This window comes from Polypterus senegalus, chromosome 12 (genome assembly GCF_016835505.1).
Source record: "Polypterus senegalus isolate Bchr_013 chromosome 12, ASM1683550v1, whole genome shotgun sequence".
Lineage (NCBI taxonomy): Eukaryota > Metazoa > Chordata > Cladistia > Polypteriformes > Polypteridae > Polypterus > Polypterus senegalus.
Window position 1 is genome coordinate 25,019,352 of NC_053165.1, and position 23,541 is coordinate 25,042,892.

Here is a 23,541-nt window from a genome sequence, read left to right on the forward strand (position 1 = left end):
GACAGTTCGTTTGGGAAACAATAATTGCTCCCCTATGGAGACGCAACAGAATTCCAGTAAGCCACTAACTGATGAAATACTTTTTGTCATTGAGATTGGTCAAAATAATGAATTGTGTTGGATTATTGATGAGGCAGTTAAAACAGGCAGACCAGGCAGCAAGGGACCTGGTGGGTTGTTGCAGGAACGTTCTGGGGTGTTAAGTCAACTCGGGAGTTGTAGGAGTGACTTTATGCAACAACTGTTATTTCAAATGGGTTTGAAATAAATTCACAACTGAGGAATTATTCCGACTGGGTTAGGGTTGTAAATTGGTGGGAATGTGCGTTCATGTGGCAAAATAAATATTGAATAGGACATTTAGCTTACTTACCTATTTTGGTTTGCGATAGGGGGAAATAAGTTTTAAGATTATACAAAAACGATTTGTTTTTTAAGGTTGCCAACAAGCTTAACATTTTTAATCTGCTGTCAAATTTTACGGGTACTGGGGATGATTTTACGGGTACTGGGGATTGATAATAACTCAAAGAAAACGCGCAATAATTAAGACGAGTGAGTTGAGTGTGTTCTTTCATGTTTCCCTGCGGACAGATTAGATTTTTTTTTCCCGGCTACTTTTTTCTGCAAGAAGTATGGCGTAGTGTCTAAGGCATTGTGGGTTCAGGTCCTGCTAGTGGCACTGTATGACCGTGATTACTTAAATTCACCTGCTTTTTCTCCATTTGGAAAAGTATCCATTTATAAACCCGCTTTATCCTCAGATGTTGTAAGTCCCTTTGTATAAAGTCTTCAGCCAAATAATGATAATAACGCCTATAGGCTCAAGAAATATTACGTTATGAACGTCAATATTGTGCACAAGGTCAAACCGGGGCAAAGGGGAAACCATTCCTGGCAGGGACTGAAACTCAGAGGGAGAGCCTGAAGCTATCGTGAGCGGTGAAAATTGTGGACATCATTGTCCTTTGCCTGAATTGATGACTAGGAACCCACCGGTGTCAGCTGGCCTTCGTGAGACTTTCAGATTCTTTTTTGTTCTTGTGTACACTTTAATAAGTTTAAGACTTCCACAATGCTTACATTTAACCACAACCGCCTTCTGGTTTATTAACGTAAGAACATGCACTATAGGGCCAGATTGTGGCAATTGCATCAGCACTCTCCTCCTACACGTTCGACCTGTCAATCAAATTTCATTGGCAACATTCAAAGCTTAGACTCTCCGTCTTGATTTCCCGAAGGCTCACTCAGTGACATATCACGGTCACATGGGACACACTGTCTTTCCAGTTTGATCGCTCTTCGGATTGTTTTAACGGTGAATGATGCGGTACTGCCTAAATATAATCCGTACGTTTGTGTGAGACACCCTGAGCTATAAAGCGGCCGCCTTTCCTTATTTCAATTCTTTTCAATATATTGTATTCTACTGAGACGACCCGCCAATGTAACGAAATTAAGGTTTGCTTTGGAGCTTCAAAGACAGTACGAGTGCGAAAAAGTGTCACTTTATCGCCTGCTGGCAGTCCTTACCACACACATTTAACGTTTAATGCGTAACAATTGCTTGATTTAGGCTTTTGCGTTTTAACTTACGTTATTCTAATAAAGCGAATGTTGATCAGACTAGACTATGTTATTCTCACGATGAACTCAATCAGTGCTTAGGAGGCAGAGCACGTTATTCAAAGATAAAAATACTACAACGATATAATCTGAATGGTAATTGCATTCCGTCATGAGCAGAACTGCTACTTCACAGTCCAGATTCGAATCCTAATCTGTTCACTGGCTATGCAAATTCTTGTCTTGTCTACGTCTACTGTGGCCCCATAATAATAACATTTTATATTTAATGCAGACGAATCAAATCAGGATCCACTTTTGCGAGATAACGAATGCTATTCTGTTTCATACGCTTTTAAAAGAACATTACACTATCAGGAACTATGATGTACTTAAATACATTTCAAACTGGACGCGGAATAGAAAACTTAAGGGCACACTTAGTAGTACCACCCGAGTTGCAGGAACACCAATTAACTTAACAAACACGTCTTCGGAGTTAACAGGGGACCAGGTGGAATACCCATTGAATGAAGCGTAGAGAAGAGTACAGAACAGCTGAAGGAAGGTGCCAAGTACAAAACAGTAAAAAGTTTAATTTCAGGCAATGTACAGAATATTATAATGTTTAACAGTTCAATTAAAACACACCTCGGACGGATGAGTTCTACAAATTAAACCTCAAAGGAACTCTAATGCCTTATTTATTTTGTTGATTTCATTTCACTTTGAATTATATTGTACCAACCATTGAAGGAAGGCTTGAGAGTGATGACTGTGGTGCTGTACATGTGGTCCCTGTAGAAGGTTGCAGGTAGTTGGTTCACAGACTTTTTTTTCAGGTTGAACGTACACATTACCAGGTATAAAGCTATAAAGTGACAAATAACTTGCTTTGGGGAGGGGGAGTGTGTCATTCTGGGGTCCCATCCTACTGCCTATCACAAAGGCACAGTTGTCAATGTGATCCAACATTCTGGTCCATTTATGAGATGGGGGTTTATTGAAAACTGACATTACATCTACAGCAGGCATCTAGTAGTGCTGTAGCTCTACTGTAGCTGTAAAGGAGCAGCTGAACCCCAACTCTGAATTGTTGTGAAATTGCCATAACTTTTATGTTGACCAGATGACATCAGCTGTAAAACAATCAAGAAATGTTTAGACACTATTAACATTTAATAACCTGATGGCTTAGCGTTGCAATTGTATCCAAAATTTTAAATCGGTTTGAACCAATGTCAGTGGTCAGGGTCATGGGGGTCTGCTGGAGCCAACCCCAGCCAGCACAGGGCACAAGGCAGGAACAAACCCCAGGCAGGGCACACACCCACCCACACAGGGACAATTTAGGATCACCAATGCACCTAACCTGCATGTCTTTGGACTGTGGGAGGAAACTAGAGAACCCAGAGGAAACCCACACAGACACAGGGAGAACATGCGAACCCAGCGTCTCCTTATTGCGAGGCAGCAACACTACCACTGTGCCACCACTGCACCAATGTGCTATAGACATATATGCTAAATGGTTTCATCATATGATGCAAAAGTAAAACATTTTAACTCATTACCCCTTACTCTACCCTTTTTGCATTCCAAGGTAAGGAAAGGGCACTGGATGCAAGATTGGAATCAGTACTAGACAGAATGCCAGTCTCTCCCACATACCCACAATGCAGAGTCCCATTCATCCTAATAGTATATTATTGTTTTATAAACAGAGTTAGGTAATTTGAGAAGTTAAAGACAGACTACATTTTAAATTAGGGCAGTTTCTAAGATTTGAAGATATCAGGATCCCTTTATAGGTGTATATGTAGAAACAAAGAGTGGGGGTTCCCCCTTTGAGTTATAAGCCTGATGAAATATGTTTATAACATTGAGAAGTGTGGGTTCTCTTTCCACCTTGCAGTTTCGAGTATGTTGACATACACTGATAAGATTTAGGATGGGATGGTTCCTGGGGTAACCCTAGGTCTCTGAGCGCATCAATATATGTTCACAACATTGAGAATGGTAGGTGGATCCCCTTGGGGTTTCATGTTTGAAAAACAGGCCAAAACAACATGGGCTTAGCACAGACTTGCGCTTCTAAAGCTCCTTCCAGCCAAGACCACCACTTTTAACTCCAAATTATTCATCTAAACTAAAGCTGAAGTCCATCAAGTTTTTTTGCTTGAAATACTCCAACCCATTTGGACTTCTCATTTCCAAAAGGGTCATTATTATACAGGCGTAGTTTAAATTGCTTCCAGTTGTTAATTATGTCTAGGTAGGACAAGTTTGTTTAGATTGTATGGTGAGTTAGAACCATCTATTGGAGTTAATATTGTGTCCATTAATGGTTTATCATTTATCTAAACCCACTTCATCCTTTTCAGGATCATGGAGAACTTGACCCTATCCAGAAAGCATTAGCTGCAATAAAGGAGTTTACCATAGATAGTACGCCAAGTCATTGCAGGGCATATTTATAATAGTACTCTCATAAAGGGAATTTAGCAGCCCTTCAAATATAAGAAGCCCAGAGAGTGAACGCCAGACAACACCCCCATGATTTCTCATAATGGAAAATTTTTAGTGACAAGGATCTTAAGGATCAAATCTTTTTTTATATAGCACCTTTCATGGAGAATACCTCTTAAGATGCTCTCTATATAAACAATGATTTTTAATCTATAATAACATAAAGGCTATTGGCACATTAACTGATTCGTCAGAGGCAAACTATCATTCAGAGGTAGAGACTGAACTTTGCATTTTCTGGTCCTACTCCAAACGACAAGTTCACACAGAGCAGCAGCACTCCATATGAGAAAAGGAAAAACAATGTTCAGCTGCAGTTACATTTTTCTAGAGAGTGTTCAGAAAATATTTTGCCCTTATGGGTCCTTCAGTCTCAACAATGTAACCTCAAAATGATATCCTAAATGAATGTTCAATTCACACAGTGACACACAAAGAGAGCCACAAATATATAAATATTTATAGGACTATTGGCATAAAATGGATCCTTCGCTTCATTTAAAAAGCTCTTTCCTGTGAAGTTAAACTCCAGTGTTTCCATGGTGATTTCAGCAGAAAAGTTGATTGATACTAACAATATGAGTGCACAGTTAGATAACTGTTTATATCTTGCATTTTTTTTCATGAACTACTACTTTGTCCTTATGCATTATAATGCATAGGAGCAAATTAAGTTAAAGACAACTAATTAAAAGAATATATTCATTGCAATGCAGTTCAGGGTGTCAGATTTCTAGAAACTGACAGTACTCTGCTTAATGAAGATTCTAATTACAGTTGGCACTGTGCCTTTATTGAGCAAAAAATAATAATAATAATTGAGCGATTAAGATTTTGCTGGTGTGTGAGTGTGGGTAAAAGTAATGAAGTGTAAGTGTGGATCTGGTCAAAGCTCACTAGACTTTAAGATCCCAATAGTACCCCATCCATGCTTTACATCGAGTGCACTCTAGTTAAAAAAGCTAAATGGTGTCCATTGGTCATAGTTATTAAGCCCCAAAAGCTCCTCTGATAAGATTTCCTTCGTATTGTGCATTTTGTCATTAGGTTAACTTCATGTGCTGTGTTCGGCTTGACTTTTTAATGTCTTATTCTCTATGGTGGGGCTTGATGCTTAAGGTATGGACATTAAGCTATGAGGCTTTATTTTTAGCTTCTGCCACTGTCTCTCCCTTTTTCTTAATGACATATGATTTAACATGTCAGTGCCTGAATTTAATAAATATAAAGTGTGATACAAGTCAAGCTTTATATGTTTAAATCTGACTGAATTTGTAAGAATTTTAAAGGTAAATCATCTGCCCATATCTTCTTCCTTTAACTCATCCTTAAGTGTCTGCTGCCCCTTAGCTGAAGTAGCAGCCAAGAGAAGGTTTTACAAAGATCATCTTCATGGGGGGCTGTCAGCAGGGAGACTGGTGAATTTAGCTGTGTACTGTATTTGCATGATCCTCATTTGGTGATGTAGGATAGTGTATACAGCCAGGAAATGTTACAGCTGAGATTCCACTTAGCAGGCAGGCTTGTCACGAGGCAGCACAGGGAAGGGAGTGTGCACTGAGTGCATCCAGAAAGCGCTGCACAGAGCCAGTGAGGCTGCTGCATCTGAGTCTCAATTATCAGTCCTACTTTTAGTGAGTTATATTTGTCATTTGCAGGAAAGCCACACAAATGGACCCATGCGCAAGAAGCAACATGTGACATTCTCAGCAAGTCAAACAAGTTAGAGTGCAACGTTTGGGACAAAGCTCACACTTCACTTGTACCGAGTTTGGTCCACCTGCACGATCACCATGGAAGACGCTGAATTTTGTGTTCAGCAGCTGCAGCCCAACATAATTTCTGTAAGGCTTTTCAAAAGGAAAGTGGGTGGCCTTGGGTTTTTGGTGAAGCAGCGGGTTTGCAAGCCTCCTATTATTATATCAGACTTAATCCGAGGTGGGGAGGCAGAAGAAAGCGGCCTGGTTCAAGTTGGAGACATTGTTCTGGCTGTCAACAACTGCCCTGTGGTAGATATGAAATACGAGAGTGCTTTAGAAATGCTGAAAAACATTTCTCCCGAGACATATGTAGTCCTGATCCTGAGAGGCCCAGAAGGATTTACCACTCACCTGGAAACTACGTTTACTGGGGATGGAAGGCGAAAAACCATCCGGGTAACCAGGCCCCTCTTTCCATTCCCTATTCAACCTGAAGGCTCCACAGTGGATGTGTGCAGCAGCAGAGAGCTGAAGTCCCTGGAGAAGCTCTCCTCCTCTTCTAGAGACAGTGGGCAAGTGCTAAGCCCTATGATACAGATCAATGGTGTTGTTTCTTCCCTCATTAGCCAGAACACTTTAAAAGATGGCAGTAGTGCTACAGATCTCGACCCAAGCTCTTTGGTCAATGGAGGAGCTGAAAATAATGACCTTCTTAAAGAAATTGAGCCAGTGCTCAATCTGTTAAACAGCAAAAACAAGAACTCTGGGGAAAATGCATTGAAAATGGAGAAGAAGGACATAGGTGTCCAGGTCGACAGGTAAATGATTACAAAAGTGCATGTATTGATTTTTATAAATAATTTTGCACCCATGTTCAATTTTGTTCTTCCTTACAAAAGTTTAAGGGGATGGCAATCTTGAGAAAAATATTTTAATCATGAAAGCAATTATACAGATGTTCTAATAAAAGTTCACCTGCTTCCCACATTCAATTAATGGTTTATGTCTGGGGGCAAAAGACAATATGTTCAATAATCTATTAATTATTGAGTTGTTGGAGCTAGTATTGTTTACACATGTACAGTATTTGCTTTTGAGACAGCCCCTAATGAATGAGCAGCAGGGTTGGAAGCTAGGACTAATGGATGCTCACTCTGTGTTCAGGTGCTGCTGCTGAAGTGGTGACTGGACATAAGAATGGGTTGCAGGGACTGTAAACAAATCTGAAGAGGGATTCACTTTTAATCACTTTGTGCTGGATCAGTAGTGGTTTGCTCTGTCTGTTAAACCATCTTTTAAATCATCCAGTTAAAACATTGACGCCATGTAGATTGTGTGGGGGAAAAAAAAAGAAAAACAAAAAAGAGTAACATTTTTCCATGTAAAAGGCTGGCCGTCACTTCCCGTTAGCAAGGAAAGAAATTTTAAATAAAAAGTGTTTAGAAAAAGAAAAGTAATATAATCGGCTGACAAATCTGTGGTCACAGATGGGGCCTTTAAAACACATTAGCAATTTAAACAGCTAAGGAGAAGAGAATGCGAGAGAGATCTGCAGTATTTGCGCAGTGATTTGTGATCTTGGCACCCTGATCCGTTTCCATTCTGGTGGCAGAGTCGGCGGTGCTACAGCGGAAACAAGTTATAAATGGAGAGGGGAAAAAAACGGCATTTTTTAATGCAATGAAAAAGGATGGAAGGGGAGTACAGTTAGTTATGTAATTTATCTGATAAATTGAAATGTTCGGCTGGGATAAACAAGATAAGACGAAATTTTGATGCACATACAATAACACACGAATGCAAAGACTTTTTATTAGTCAAAGTCTAAAAAACTTCTAAAAAAGGCAATTCATTCTCTGAAAGTTTCAATAGAATCTTCAATCAATCCTACACTACTCCCTACTCCAATGAAACACTACATTGCCAGTTTTATTTTGTACTTTGTGCTTTTTAGCATTAAAGAAGTACATAAACTGAACAATGAACAGCTTTCAGCAGTTTGAGTTTGTGAGCATCTTTTATTAACTTAAAGTCTAAACAGTTTTCAATTGGCTTTTCCAGATGGATTTTCTGGTGGTCTTTGACTTAGGTGTGAGTTTCTGCCAGCTAGGAACGCTCTAAACTGTGCCACTCAGGAGCCTGGCGCCCCGTCTGTAACTAGAATATCTCAAAAACACTGGGCACAAGACATATACACCAGCTCTGCGCGACAATGTATTGATAGCAGCACGTTGCGCAAACGAATTGACTTTTAGTCTTATCAAAGTTTGTATACTATACTGTACATATAAATGATATACATATACATTAGCAAAGTATGTATTAGGAACCTTTTTAATTACCTTTTTTTGAAAGTGTCCAAGTACACATGCTGTACCTGCCTCGTTTTGTTTGTTTCACAGTTTTGCACGTGAACCACCTGGGAAGCCTCTAGCAGGTCCTTATGACGTAGCGGTCGGTGATTGGCTGTCAGCGATGTCGTCATACAAATAACACGCTCCTGCTTGAAACTCTGCCCGCTCTTTTCCAAACAGCGCTTTTAGCAGTTTGGGATTTTGTTTCTTTTGCGGAGCTTTCTCTTTTAATGCAAAATTGACTAATAGGTGTTTCGGAACGAAGGGGAAGTTCAAGCATTTACAACCGGGGTTTAAAGTTTGAAACTTTTTTCGCGTAACAAAGCAAAGCTTAGAGGAACCGATTGAAGAAGTCTGCATAACTGGGCGGCCTGCAACAAGGGAAAGAGCACTGAATAAAAATTTGGCATAAGCCGTAAAAAGCACAGATACCAAATACATTTCCTTAATAAATTATGTTTTGGTAAATACACAATATGTATCTGTCACGTTAAGTGTAATAAATGTAATACTGTAACTTAGACCGTCTTTCTAAGGTTCCAGTATTTTAACAAAAGGGGACATTCATGCATTCTGCAAGTTATAGAATGTATAATACTGTATATATGTCCAACATTTTCACGTGTACAGAGTACAGTGAAATTCTTACAGCATGTGTGTAATCCTCTTGTCATCATATATATATGGTGTAGTGGTGACACATCTACATGTCACTACACACTATAAACAAATTAATATACAAACAGTCCTTCCAGTCTACCGTGTATGAATACATCTGCATATCTACCATTAGTAAACTATACATAAATCAGGGGTTTCCAAGTTCAGTGCTGGGGTTATCATTGCAGCTGTGGTGTTTTCATTCCAACCAGTTTCACAAATAAATGGTTCAGTCTTAACATCTAAATGATCTCATTGTTTAATCAGTCCTTTTATTCCATTGTCTTGCATTGAGAAATATGTGCTAGTATATTTACATGTAAACAAAATTCAGAAATGTGCATTTTTACCATTTCTAAATGCAAACTTTCTTTTACCATAAACTTTTTATTCACAGTTTTCCTGTGGAGTTTAATCCATTAATTGTATCTACATACTGAAGATTTATGATGAACTATACAGACACGGGTGCAAATGACACTGAAGTGAATTGAAGCAACTACCTCAGTGTACTTTTACTTATGAGCTAATAAATAAGAAAAGGTTTAAAATGATTAAAGCATAATAAAAAGCAAAAACTTAAAAAGTAAGAATAAGAGCGATAATTAATGCCACCCAGACCAGTGCTTGCTACATTCCCCTAATATTTTGGTGAACCCATTTTGTAGTTTCTAGATTGACCCAATAAAGGCGGAAACTTTAAAATATCAGTTTGTGTCCAGTTTAGAGCAGAATGAGGTTGCAATGGAACACCTGCAGTTATGGTGGTCTGCAGGACCGAACTTAAGGACCACTTTTTAAGCCTTTTATTACTAATTAGCACACAAATTAATGTAACATTATTTTCTCCTGTGTCTGCACTGCACATCACTAATTGTCAGTTTCAGAGTACAGTTTAAAGAGCCAACCCCACAGAAATATTGTGAATTGAAACAGAAAAATAGAAAAAGAAAGTTAAGTGTTTAAACCTGTGACAACGAAAACATACTTCTGAATTTATCCTAAATGCAAAGATACTTTTCTGAATGCAGAATAAGAAAAGGTCAACATTCCTGCTAAAGAATTAGATTGATAAGACATGTGAGTGACCAGCTAAACTTATGAATCCTGGTTGAAATTATAGCTCTGTAGCCACAGTTGGACTCTAGGACTGAACTTGGCAACCCCTAGAGTAAATCACCCATCAGAGTGTCCATAAAATACATCAACTCTTCACAGTATTTATAATAAACATGAATGAAGTAGGGTATATGTACAGTATATACCATATTTATGTATTTCTTGCACTGCATAATGTACTTCATCAGTCACAGTGTATGTGTTACACTAAAACCCAGTTGGTGCAGTGTTTACCACTGCCATCTCATAACTCCTGAACCCTGGGTTCAAGTCCTGGCACTGTGTGTGCATGGTTTACTTGTTCTCCCTGTGCCTTTGTTGTTTTGTTTGTTTTTTTTTTCTGGATACCTCTCTTTTCTTTATGTATTCCAAACATATGTGGATTAGATGAACTGATGATCACAAATTGACCTGATATGAGTGAGTGTGTATGTATGGTTTTTGATGAGCTAGTGCAATTTATGTAGATGGTTTCTGTCCTGCAAAATGCTCATGTGGTACAGACCCTGTAACCCTATATGTGAGTGAAGCAAGTTTTACATTGGATGGAAATAATATAACACACCTGTTATCCACCTCAATAAATGGACAAGTGGCTGTGCCCGTCCGGTTACTATGTCTTTGTCATTCCAACAGAATGCGCTTCACAAACATTTGTAGTAATAAAATGCATTGCATTTGTCATTCCAACATGTGGCACATCACAAACATTAAAACTGCTTTTACGAATCTCATACCAAATGGCATATAACAGAGCATATGCACTGCAACAGATGGGGCAACACAAACATTTGTAGTAATGCATTTTATTACAGCAAATGTTTGTGATGCACCATCTGTTGGGATGAAATATGCAATGCATTTTTTTATTACTTGCATTACAAAATACAGTATGATGGTGCATTGCGAATGTTAATACTGAGGTCTACATTAGTCACTTAGATTTTGACACATCTTAGACTGCTTAAGCAGTGGTAGCGCTGCTGCCTCGCAGTTAGGAGACCTGGGTTCGCTTCCCAGGTCCTCCCTGCGTGGAGTTTGCATGTTCTCCCCGTGTCTGCGTGGGTTTCCTCCGGGTGCTCCGGTTTCCTCCCACAGTCCAAAGACATGCAGGTTAGGTGGACTGGCGATTCTAAATTGGCCCTAATGTGTGCTTGGTGTGTGGGTGTGTTTGTGTGTGTCCTGTGGTGGGTTGGCACCCTGCCCAGGAGTGGTTCCCACCTTGTGCCCTGTGTTGGCTGGGATTGGCTCCAGCAGACCCCCGTGACCCTGTAGTTAGGATTCAGCGGGTTGGAAAATGGATGGATAGACTGCTTAATTCAGTCCTAAGAATATTGAGTCCTATTCTGTCAGCTTTTGGCAAAATGCCGGAATTTTCCATATGTCTTTTCAAGCTCAGGTCAGTGGGAATTTGATGCATATCTTAGTCACACTGTGGAAACACAGAAGCCTGGTCTAAATGGGACAACATTGCATCAAATGGCTCACTCGTATATGCATCCTTACTTAAACAGGAACTTGAGAGTTATTAATTTATGTAATGGAGTTAGGACTGTCAGGTTTTAAATTTTAAATTTTTATATATACTGTATATATATTAAGAGGTCCTCTAATTTTGGATATTGTGTTGCACATTTTCTCTGTTCAGGATCACAGGGAAACTTTCTTTTTAAGAATACAGTCTGAAATATTATGTTTTTTAACAGAATGCCTTGTTTTCCACTCTTCTAGATAAAATGTCTTAATTTTTTTTTCTTCTTTTGCTCAGTTATTCATTCACTGATAAAGGCCACTGTTTAGTTCCAACACTGCGACTTTTACAGCTGCATTTTTTTGGCTGTTCTTTATTCTTCATTAATGATGCTTATGCAGTCATCTGCATATCTGCAGTGAAACGGAAGTTGTTTATTTGTGGCAAAAGCAATCATTACAGTATAAGCCTAACGTATTACTTTCTATGTTGAATCTTTATTTTATATAGTAACAGACACAGCATAGCACAAGATAACAAAGTAAACAACAAAGATTTTAATTAATAAGATTAACTTTGTATGAGTAATCGAGCATTTGTGTTACCTTACACCTTTTTAAAGTACTCCTTTGGTTGCCTCTGTTGTCCAAAAATAATAATAATAAAAAAAACTAAAACAGGATATCTGATTGTAAAGGGTCCATTTGTAAAGTGACACAAGTCACCTTATTTGCTTTCATACTGCCATCTGCAGGAGCCTGCTGCTTAAGGCACATATGGGGAGCTAGCAGAGAGCTGTTTCTCCACTACATCCCAAATTGGTTTACTTCACCAGAGGGTCCTGCACCAGTCAGATTTTTTCTTTGACGGTTGCATTTTTTTTTTGGCTCTAGCAGAGCACCAGTGATATCTTATTTATTGCATTTGCGTCTTATGAGGCACACATTAATCATTTGTTATTTTAAATTGTGTCCTTTACAACAAGAAATGTCACAAGGTAATTTACAATAAAAAAGATTTCAAAGTAAACGAAACACTGAGCAATTTGGGCTTACCCCTACAAAGCAAAGGGTGAGGGTCAGATACAATGCAATTTGTGTAACAAGGATGAAAGATCTGTCTTGTTCATTTTCCTACAAAGTTCCGGTAGATTGGGTTCAGATTCCTTCCTGGTCACTCTCTGTGGACATTGGTATCGGTGAGAGTGAGTTTCTCATACTGTATAGTTGACTGGTGTGCCATCTAGGTATAATCCCTGTCTTATAAATATGCTGCCAGAAAAAAAAGTTCTGTCTGCATATATATGTCTGTATTCTATGTACTCTTTGAATAAATGGATGGGTTGAAGAATCACAGGAAGTTGGCTCAGTAAAAGCAGATAGTACACTTGTAATAAGGTTTTGCTTGTTTTTGGAAGTCATGGCTCTAGATGAGCTGGGTGTTTGGCTCACATTCCACACAACCTCTATTTCACTGTTCTTCAAATAATAACTGGGTGTATGCTTTTTTTAATTTCTAAGCTTAAGGCTAAAGGCAACTGCAGTGTGTTGATCCTGAAGACAAGCTATTATATTTTACATGGCCCTACTTGGTATGACTTGGAGTCAGGACTTATAAAGTGTATTCACCTGAGTAGAAAGAGAGTAGTAGGAATAGACAGTCAAGATAGACCTTTGAGGGAAAAAGTGTATTTAAGAGTCTTGGGTGCAGCTGTTAGTTTAGGAGACAAAACTAAGCTATTACAACAGCAGGAATCCCCTAAGATAAATTGGGATGGTGAGGTAAAGGAGCTGTATTTTGTTATTTTAGATACTGAAAAGCTGTGGTGGGCTGGCATCCTGCCCGGGGTTTGTTTCCTGCCTTGTGCCCTGTGTTGGCTGGGATTGGCTCCAGCAGACCCCCGTGACACTGTAGTTAGGATATAGCGGATTGGATAATGGATGGATGGATAGATACTGAAAAGTCCACTTCTTATCAAATAATACAATTATTGTGGATTTACCTCATTTGTCTCATTGCTTCAGAGTGATTTAATTAATTGAAGGTCTCCGTCACTCTTGAAAAAATGTCTTATGATGTAAAAATGATGGGCTCCTCAGTAATGTGGCTGACATGTAGCCACACATATATCAGAGAATCAATGCCATACTCTCTGGATGTCCAATAGATATGTTGAATTTTGGTGGTGTTTTCAAAATGTTTGTATGTTTATTTCTTTAAGAGTTAAATGTATTCTTTGCTTATGTTCTTTTAATTGTTACTGACTTGATGTCAACGACTGCTCTTTTTTAAATTGTTGATATATCTGTTCATAAACAAAACAAAGAAGAACTCTCATCAAATCAAATTAAAAAGGATGTTTTTTTATTTAAGAATTACTGGTTTCAGACTATGTATTAAACTATGATATCTGATTCACATCTTTTCTTGGTTAGTTGTTTCATCCCAGAATATCAGACGACCCTCATGTCAGTTTAGTATTTTTAAATTTCTGCCACTTGAAAGAACTAATAACTAGAGATTCAGTCTTTGTACACACTATTGAAAGTTACTCTATTAAAATGCAAACACATAAACAACTATGACTGTAGTTGGCTTGTCCTAGGGAACTCTGGGGTTCCCTGTTTTCCAGAAGCGTGCCTGGCTCATTTTTTCTTTCAATATTTTTTTCATCTTGAAGATACCTTGCAAATTTTTTCTACTTCTTATCAGAGGGTGTTTTGTATTAACCCACTTGGTGGAAAGAGTTGAGGAAAGTCACTTACTATAATATACTAGTATATTATAATACAGTATTAAGGCAAATGTGGGCCTTCCTCTGCTGGCCACAACTTCTCTGTCATCTGTAATAACTGCTTCTGGCTTCCTCTCTGTGTCTGAAATTGGTATTAACACCACAGGACTTGAGTTTTTTTTTAGTCTGCAATGAAAAATAAATGATCCTCAAACAAGCTGCCCACTCAGACTTTTAGTTAATATGGCCTGTACAGCAGTGTTCTCCACATGTGAGAGTGAAATAATCATTAAAATAGTGCCAACTAATGAGTATTCATGTTGGAAAAGCACCCATGTAATATGCTTTTGCTCTGAAAAAGGTTAGTAATAATACCTTGTCTGAGCTGACATTATGTTCGGTTTATTATTCCAGCCATGTTCTAAACCTTATACGTACCTAAGGCAAGGGCCATTCCCTGGCAATAAAACCATATATCCATACATCAGTACCTATTATGTTCCCATACTTGTTCTGGGTTAAGTGACCCTGAAATGATAATGGAAGAAATAGAAGGTGGTCGTCTGGTATGATATCTAGGACTTTAAACCACAAGACCGTGTGTTCAGTCACACGGTAATGCTCTTGAAAAGAACTTTCATGCAAGCTAAATGAGAATGCAAGGTTTCTCATTTTAGGCCTTTTTGTTGTAAAGGTTGGTTAAAAAGTTGATCATTAAAGCACAGCCAGTCTTACTAGTAGAATGATTCTAATGATTAAATATACATTAAGCCAAAAATCACTAAACAAATTAGAATATTAAAGTTCAATAAGCCAAGCATAATGCACTGTGTTGTCTTGATTTGACGAAGCAAAGGGCAGATGCTAACTAAACTATGAGCCAATCTTACATATCATGGCCATGCGACATCACACGCACACACACACACACACACACACACTCTGACAATACGGTGTCAGAAGAACAGGTACTGAAAATGGCATAGACAAAGACTGTAAAAATGAAGATAACCAGATTCTTTAAATCCTGACACAGATTTAATGCATATTCTTGACCAAGTCACCTATTACTACTGTTTTGTTTCTCATCCATTTTGTCAAATGGTACAGGGTCATTAGTACTTGCATCACTAGATTCAGGGACCTTTTTCATGATCTGATCATACAGCTTCCCAGTTTTTGCCAATATTGTGCATTCTCTCTTGTTTGCAAGAGGCGTACAAGTAAGAAACTAGAAAATGGAAAAGAAAAATGTTATTTATCTTTGCCTTGTAACTCTTCTGGAGGAAATGTGTCTGCCAAATTTACTGAACTAATTTGATTAGTATGATAGCCATCACAACATGCACACAAACTCATGACATGTGCAGTAACCAAGTCTGGGACTCAAACGACTGCTATGTTTCAGTCTATAACTTAAGTATTATTATTTAAAAGGATATACAAATAATTAACAATTTCAGCATTCATGTTTTCTTTCACTCTGTGATCCTGAACTGGGCAAAGGACAGAAAAGGAATGGATGAGTGTTTTCTGTCATTTCTGACATCTGATGCCCAACTGAACACTGCATGTACGGCAGTAAAATTCAGGGGGTACTGTATACAGGAAGAGAACATTTCAGCTTATTTTTGTTCACAATTGGTACACTTACTTGGACATTACCATGGAAAGACATTAGTGACACTTGGGTTGAAGGTCTTCCATTTGTCATTGTCTTCCTTTTATGTCTAGTAAAGCTGCTGAACTTGGAGTTGGGTATGGGGAAGGCAAAGGATAAACTGGAGGAGAATACATAAAAAAGGAAAACTATTGTCTTTTGATAACCAGAGGGGTTATACAGTTTTATGGGGAAGCGTCTTTACATTACAGGTTCTTTTAGTGTTTTTTTTTCTAATAGCTGAGAGCACGTTTCTGATGTTTCCAAGAATTAAATTTTTGTTATAACAAGTAGAAGTATAGGAAAGACCCACTCAGGACACAACTAGTCAAACAATCAAATTGCTCCTTACAGACAGAAGATGGGACCACCTACCACAGGCAACGGTGGCACACAAGGTGACACTCACTGTTCTGACAGTATGCATTTTGACAATGTAATCCAAATGGCATCATCATCCATTGACAGTCAGTCCCTAGGAAAAAATGGGCTTCTTGCCGAAGTTTACCCATCCCAGTCAGTTGCACTTTAGGTTGTTTAAATTAATTCAAATCACTGTTTTAACAAAGTTAAGAGATCAGTGGCACACAAGTTGACACAACATAGTGGATGACCCAAACAGAGTTACATCTTTCAAAAGTGATAGTATAGTACACACCACATCTCTCTGCACAGCATCCTTATGTAACGAGACAGAATTAGATCGTGTTGATTAACTTTCATGGTGAGCATCCAGAGGTTATTACAGACATCTCAGGCATGCACACCTTGCTATTTAAGCTATTCATTCTATTTTTTCTTTTAAATTAGGCTAATACTTCTATGTGCCGCTATTTTTGTCACAGAATGCATGGTTCTATATATCAGTATGTATCTACATCAATTTGCTGTACCTGCTTACTACATTACAGAATGATGGGGAGCAGGGCTGTGTTCCAGCCATTGTGAGCAAGTCACTCTGATTTACACAGCCCCATTCACTAATACAAGGCTAATTTAATTTTGTCAGTTACTGTAATCTGCATGTCTTTGTGAATACAAAGAAATCTTGAGTAACAGGAGAAAACTCACTTGGACATGGAAAGGATGTGTCAAGTTTAAAAGAGAAGGGCTAGCCAGGATTTGAACCCTGGTATCTAAATTGGCATGATCATTAATCACAGTGCCATTCTAATAAAAGCACACAATATGAAGTGAAGAGAGTAATATGATATGGGTACAAGTGCCAAGAATGGAATCTTCCCATAGTAAAAAGTAGTCAGAGGGAACATATAGACAAAGAAGTATAGACTTCCCAACCCCAGCAGGGCTCAGCATCTCAAACTTTTCTTTAAATTTAATAGTGTTAGAATACTGGTACAATTACAAGTTAAAGACACTTGAATAGAAGCATAATCCAAAACATGAGTACATGTCATATGATATATCCCACTGAAGGGATAAAAGGTTGTAAAGTGTGGACTTCACTTAGCTTGCAGTGCCAGCAATGTCCCCATAAATGTTCTTTCTGCTTCTAGTATCTGCAACCTTAATTTGCACAGATACTTCTCAATTGTATTACTCAAACACCTTGTTAATAAAGGGATTCTTAAAATATCAGTACGTGAAAGAAGTCTAGCCTGAGCACTTCAGAATGGATGATGCCTAGCATCCTGGAGCACAAAATGCTAGAAATTAAGTTAGCAGTGGACTGATATAAGTTATTTTTTTGACCTTTGATTTACAGAGATACCCTGAAGCTTGCTGCTGATACGGACAGAGTTTTTGAAGACCTGTGGAATAGGAAGAACATGCCAGTGGTCCTAAATAATCCTTATTCTGAGAAGGAGCAGGTATTATATGCTTCCCTGTAGCCAGTTTGAAAACTACTTTTATCACTTGAGGAGGTGGCATACCTTTGACTTCATTTGCTGGATCAGTTTGGTAACAGGTATTAATGTATTTAATGTGACTATCTTAAATATTGGACTGTGTTGCTAGGGGTTACATTCTAAGTCAAATGGGAATCACAAGATGTGAGATGTTTTTACAGCTGGGATCCAGTTGAAAGAGCACTCCCAACCCATTGACTGAAATGTAATGTGATCCCCTGAGGCCAGCAACTGAAAGAAGGTCACATACCTTGGACCCACCAATTAAAAATGAGTCCTGCATTCAAACCCATTACCCCCCAAGAGATCCACTAATTAAAAGGGAACCTTACCTCCCTCCCTCTGCCACCTTTAACTCCAATATAAAGTGATTTTTTCTGCTCTCTCAGGCATCAGTGTTTATCAGGAGTCAAACTGACATGAATTGTTGTTCAAATAGTCCATCTTCCACAGTAACTATACTAGTGCCAAAAGATAAATTAGATACTTGTGTTGAGGAGACATACAGCAGACATTTAGGGGCTAAAGTGTCCTCAGAAATGGCATGATAGGGCCACACATCCTTTTCACTGTGGGACAGTCCTAATGAGGACAAAAATGAGCAAAAACTAATTGTTTGTGATTTCAACCTTCTCTAAGAGGCTTACTCAGACTAATCCACTCCATTTTTGGAAGTGGACTGGCTGGATGTACATTTTTCCACATATAACTTCCTTGTCAGAAAGCTCTGCAGCCCTGTGTGTCTGAGTAAAGCTACCGTCAGGCAAAGAAGGAGCTGCGTGCCGACAAATTGATCTTGCAAAGCTCCCCTTGTCTCCGAGGGCGGATTGGGAGCGCATCATTTAACGGCAATTGACTGTTTCTCATTTTCTCCAGGGTTGCCACAGTAATTACAGTAGTTAAAGCTCATTTTAGCCCAATTTGAAGCCTGCTGGGAACAAAAGATCTCTAGATTGATCCGCACTTGACACACAAGAAAGTGCAAAGAGGCCTACACATACCTCCCCGGAGAAATTGATCTCTATTCATTATAATCAAAGATAAAGATTTGCCAAAATGATGAAAACAAAAATCATTTGGTGGTGTAAACGTGAAAAAATTTCAAAATCAATAATGCCAAGCAGTGTGTTTCAGCACCCCCAATCCCCTTCTCTTTCCTGTGGGTCACTTATTGTTGTTTGATTGACTTGTCAAAGCAGCTGGAGTTATTCTCTCTCTCTCTCTTTTTCTCTTTCTCTTTCTCTCTCTCTTTCCTACAGCCTCAGCCTCCAGGAAGGTCGTCTCCAACCAAGAATTTATCAAACGAAAGTCCTACACGGTGCCCCAGATTCATGAAAGTGAAGAACTGGGAGACAGGATGCGTGTTCAGTGACACTCTGCACTTGAATTCCAGTAAGGTATGTTCTCCTACCTTTATATTCAGGCACCATTGTTGAATGAATTGTTGAATGAGTCTTTTTGAGTAAAAATATAAAAAGTTAGTGAAAGGGGGGGCTGTAAAAGAGAGACTTGACACCTATCCCCTGACCACCTTGTTGTCAAATCTTTTACTTTGCTTAGAGCAAATATTTATGCCTATATTTCCAAGTATCTGAGCAGGTCACTAAGTCTCCTCTGAAAACTGCTGCAGATTGACTGTTTTCAGTCAGTCTTTATTTAGTGCCTTTAATAGTAGGTACTATTATAATCCTTTTACAAACATAACACCACAAAACCCACTTAATCATATTCAGGGTCACAGGGCTTAAGACTACACGAGCAACATTGGGAACAAGGCAGAACCAAGCCTTAGAAAAGGTGCCAACTCACCCTAGAGCAACCTGGTAAAAAATTCACACAGAAACAAGGGAGAACATGCAAACACATTGCAGACAGTGACCAAGCACAGAGTTCAAACCAGGACTTTTAAACACAGCTCTACCATACCATCCCATACTTTACAAACTAATCACTTACGTGGGAAATAAAAGACACAGGCTGATACACAAAAACTTAACACTCCAGTTGTGTTTAGTATTGCTGCTAGTCGTATTATTTAGGAAAGACTTATCCAGCTCTGGAATCCTTAATTACCACTTCATGAAGAAATAAATAAGTATTCGTATTTTGACTCTTAGCTCTCTGCACCTGCATAAAGGCAAATTTACAACACAAACATCAATTCAATTGAACATTGTACAGTTCTATTACGGTGAACTGTGTTTCTCAGAAAAGTATATATTTTTGTAGAATTTTAAAAGCAGAAAACACACCTGCACTGGCACATGTTTTTTTATATTCACAAACTGTTCTCCACAAATAAATGAAAAATTAAAAACCAAAAGAACAAAAAAAGAGAAATTAAAAATAATCCTCTGACTGAATGCATATGTGCCATGAAGGCTAAAACAATTGTAAAATAGAATAATAGATGGGTTTAATCAAGGGGGGCACTGGGGTACACCAGCTGGGGTTTCTGTCTCACAACACTTGGACATTACTTTGATTCCCCATGCCTTTTGTATAGAGTTTGAATGTTCCCTTTGGGGCAGATGAAGTGAACTGGTACCTATGGCACTATCCTTTAAACCAAATACTGTAGGTTGCTGATTTAGTGTATGCCTATAATTCAATCCCTAAACTTACTTGAGCTTGAGTTACACTAACAGCTTGATGCCTTATAGTGCTTTGGTGTAATGTTTCTTTATGTTTGTGTGGATTCTTCCTTAAGTGGCTTAGAACTTTAAATTGAGCTTGCGTGAGGAAGTGTGTGAACGTGATGAACTGGAATGTCTTCAGGGGGTTTGTGCTTGTCTTGTGCCCACTATTACTAAGTTCAGCTGGAGCTCACTACAGTCCTGTATTGAAAGAAGCTCACTTAATCAATTTCAGGATTATGGGGTTCCAATGCTTATTCAGCCAGCACTGTGTATAAGGTAGGAGTTGGTTGTAAATGGATTGTCAATACATTGTAGAGCAGATTCACACACATTCCACAAAAACATTTTTGAGATGTTGGTGAAAAACTTGGTACGTGCTGGAAAAATTTAAACACACAAAGAAAATCTGGGAACTCCACACACACAGTTACCTGAGTTTTGAATGTAGGACTGTGGAGCACTGTGACCATAGTGCTACCCATTTGTTATTTTACTATTGTAATAAAAACTAACGTAATTCATACTGAGAGGATGTGGCCTAAGTATACAGTTTAGCAAATCTAAATACATCATTGAATTAGTCATATATCTGTGAGCTGTTGCAGAAATGCAGTTTATCTATAATGATGTACAATTTGCCTTATATTCAAATCACAGTTGTCATAACATTGTTAAATAACTAAATTATTAAACAGAAATAGTAATAATAAGTAAGAGTTTAAAGTAAATTAGTAAAAAAATATTTGGAAATTAAGTTGTTTCTAGAATCTTGGTGAATTTTAGAAAGATTTATTGGGCCAGGGTGAGCACTGAGAAGCTAATCTATGTACATAATGTTTTCTGCTTGAAGGCTTTAGTTAAGGTGCATGTGGTGATTCTATTATTTTTAGTAACATGATTGTTCCTTTTCTTTGTATGCAGCTGCCGATTTGTACTCCACAAGTATGCATAGGCTCAGTGATGGTCCCCAACCAGCACATCCGCAAGCCTGATGAAATGAGACCAGTGGGAGATCTTCTGCTTTTAGCCACCGATTTTATTGACCAGTACTACACTTCCATCAAAAGGCAAGTTCAGCACTATGGCAATACTAAATGATAAGAACAGAATGGACAGATATGGTAGAACTGGTTGATAAACCTTACATGGAGACCTGTGGAGTGGTCAGTTGAAATATGTATAAATGATTGGGATTACCCATTAAAAGAGACTCACATTAGCTGGAGAGTATAGGTGGTTGAATATGGAGTATATTTCTGAAGGTGATCTAGTGTTGAATTTGTTTTCCCCCAGATTTGGCTCTAAGGGTCACACCAGTCGGCTGGAGGAAGTGACCAAAGAAATTGAAACTACTGGCACTTATCAGCTGAAAGACACTGAGCTCATCTATGGAGCCAAACATGCTTGGAGAAATGCATCCCGGTGCATCGGCAGAATACAGTGGTCCAAGCTACAGGTGGGGAAGAATTCTTTTCTGGCTGTCAATAGATGCTTGAAAAAATGTTTGGCTTTGGCCTCTGCTGGTCACAGTACATAATGGGGCAGTGGTTGACCTTAACCACTAAATCTTATATGTGACATGGCTGCCAGATCAGAACATACTGTATATGAAATTTACCGGTAATAGTGCCCAGAAAAACATTGTTACAATGATTCTCTTTGGCAGAATATGCTTTCTCTTCCTCTTCTCTAGGTGTTTGATGCACGGGACTGCACTACAGCACATGGCATGTTTAATTACATCTGCAACCACATCAAGTATGCTACGAATAAGGGCAACCTCAGGTTAGTCCTTACTCTTTAAAACAGCACTATGAACCCAGCTTGACTGCCCAGATTGTAGTTCAGTTTGTTTCTAGTCAGTATCTCCATAACACAACATCTTGTCAATACCTTCTAAGTAGCAGCTCAAGCAGAACTTATTTGAAGTCAGTGACCACCTGATAACCATGCAAAATGACCATATGTGTACTAGGACAACAGACAGCCCAGTGTCTATTCATATGACTCAGGAGTTACAATTTAGATGAGGTTTGATTTTCTCCACACCCCCCTCCCCAGACAAAAACCATTAGAGGTAGCAGTTGGGTGTAACATATCTTTATATGACATTTGGAGTCTTCAATGAGGATGAGTTTGCAAGCTAGCAGAAAATTGCTTCTTCAGGAGGTTAGATGCTGAGCAGTCTAGGACAAAGTTAAAGACCCCCACTGCCCTCATCCCTGATTTTCTGCAAACTTACATTCTCTACGTGGTTCTTTTTGTAGATCTGCAATCACAATATTTCCACAGCGAACAGATGGCAAGCATGATTTTCGCATCTGGAACAGCCAACTGATTCGTTATGCTGGCTACAAGCAGTCAGATGGGTCTGTACTAGGTGATCCTGCCTCACTGGAGCTTACCGAGGTGAGAACATTTGATTTTGAAATGATTAGTGACCACAATTTCTTAAACTTCTCCTACTTGCCTATGCTGATTACTTCTAGATTTCCTGTCATCCCAAGTTTCTGATAATATTTTTTGGAGGGTTGTGTGAGTGATACCCAAGCACTGTTAGCATCCTTCTCAACATCTTCATTATGTTAGACAGATAGGTGCAAAGCAGCTACTGCCTAAATGGGAGACCCTTGGCAGATGGGGTTGGTATTCCCATTGCACTGCTGCCTCCACATGAACCTATTCAGGGTCTGATATGCTTGATCTCTGTCCTGCCCTGACGACAAATCTAAATTATTCTGCACAGATCTGCATACAGCAGGGCTGGAAGGCACCATACGGTCGTTTTGATGTTCTTCCTTTGCTGCTTCAAGCCAATGGCAATGATCCAGAGCTCTTTGAGATTCCTGCAGACCTTGTGTTAGAAGTGCCTATCCAGCATCCCAGGTATGTTGTGCTTGCCTTTGTCTACTGACTATCAATTTAATGTCCAAATACAGGTGACAGGCTAATTTCTGTCAGGTGGTGGAATGGGGAGGAGGAGGTTAGCAGCAGCAGCTGCTGACTATTGTGAGAATATCACATTTGTACCATTTATGCCAGCCTCCTCTGCCTTCCGCCTTACTATACAAAGGAAACCATAGCTCTGTTCTCAGTTTATTTAATTTTGTGTCTTAATTGATGCACACTTATCTGAAGACTGATACATAGTGTGAAGAGATGCATACAATGCAGCAGTCTGCCTCCATTATTCTCTAGTTCTCTTTGTCTTCCTTTTTTCAAACTCTAGTCACCA

General features: G+C 38.8%; 1 protein-coding gene across 1 annotated transcript in view; it reads left to right on the plus strand.

Moving 5' to 3' along the window:
* The window catches only part of nos1 (nitric oxide synthase 1 (neuronal)), a 71,860-nt gene that overhangs the window by 6,680 nt on the left and 41,639 nt on the right, over positions 1-23,541 (plus strand). The window contains exons 2-9 of the mRNA XM_039771422.1: positions 5,757-6,616; positions 17,523-17,628; positions 18,927-19,064; positions 21,228-21,373; positions 21,600-21,762; positions 22,000-22,091; positions 22,574-22,715; positions 23,053-23,192. Coding sequence (XP_039627356.1) covers positions 5,892-6,616; positions 17,523-17,628; positions 18,927-19,064; positions 21,228-21,373; positions 21,600-21,762; positions 22,000-22,091; positions 22,574-22,715; positions 23,053-23,192 — 1,652 coding nt within the window. The 5' untranslated portion in view covers positions 5,757-5,891. The remainder of the gene's footprint in view (positions 1-5,756; positions 6,617-17,522; positions 17,629-18,926; positions 19,065-21,227; positions 21,374-21,599; positions 21,763-21,999; positions 22,092-22,573; positions 22,716-23,052; positions 23,193-23,541) is intronic.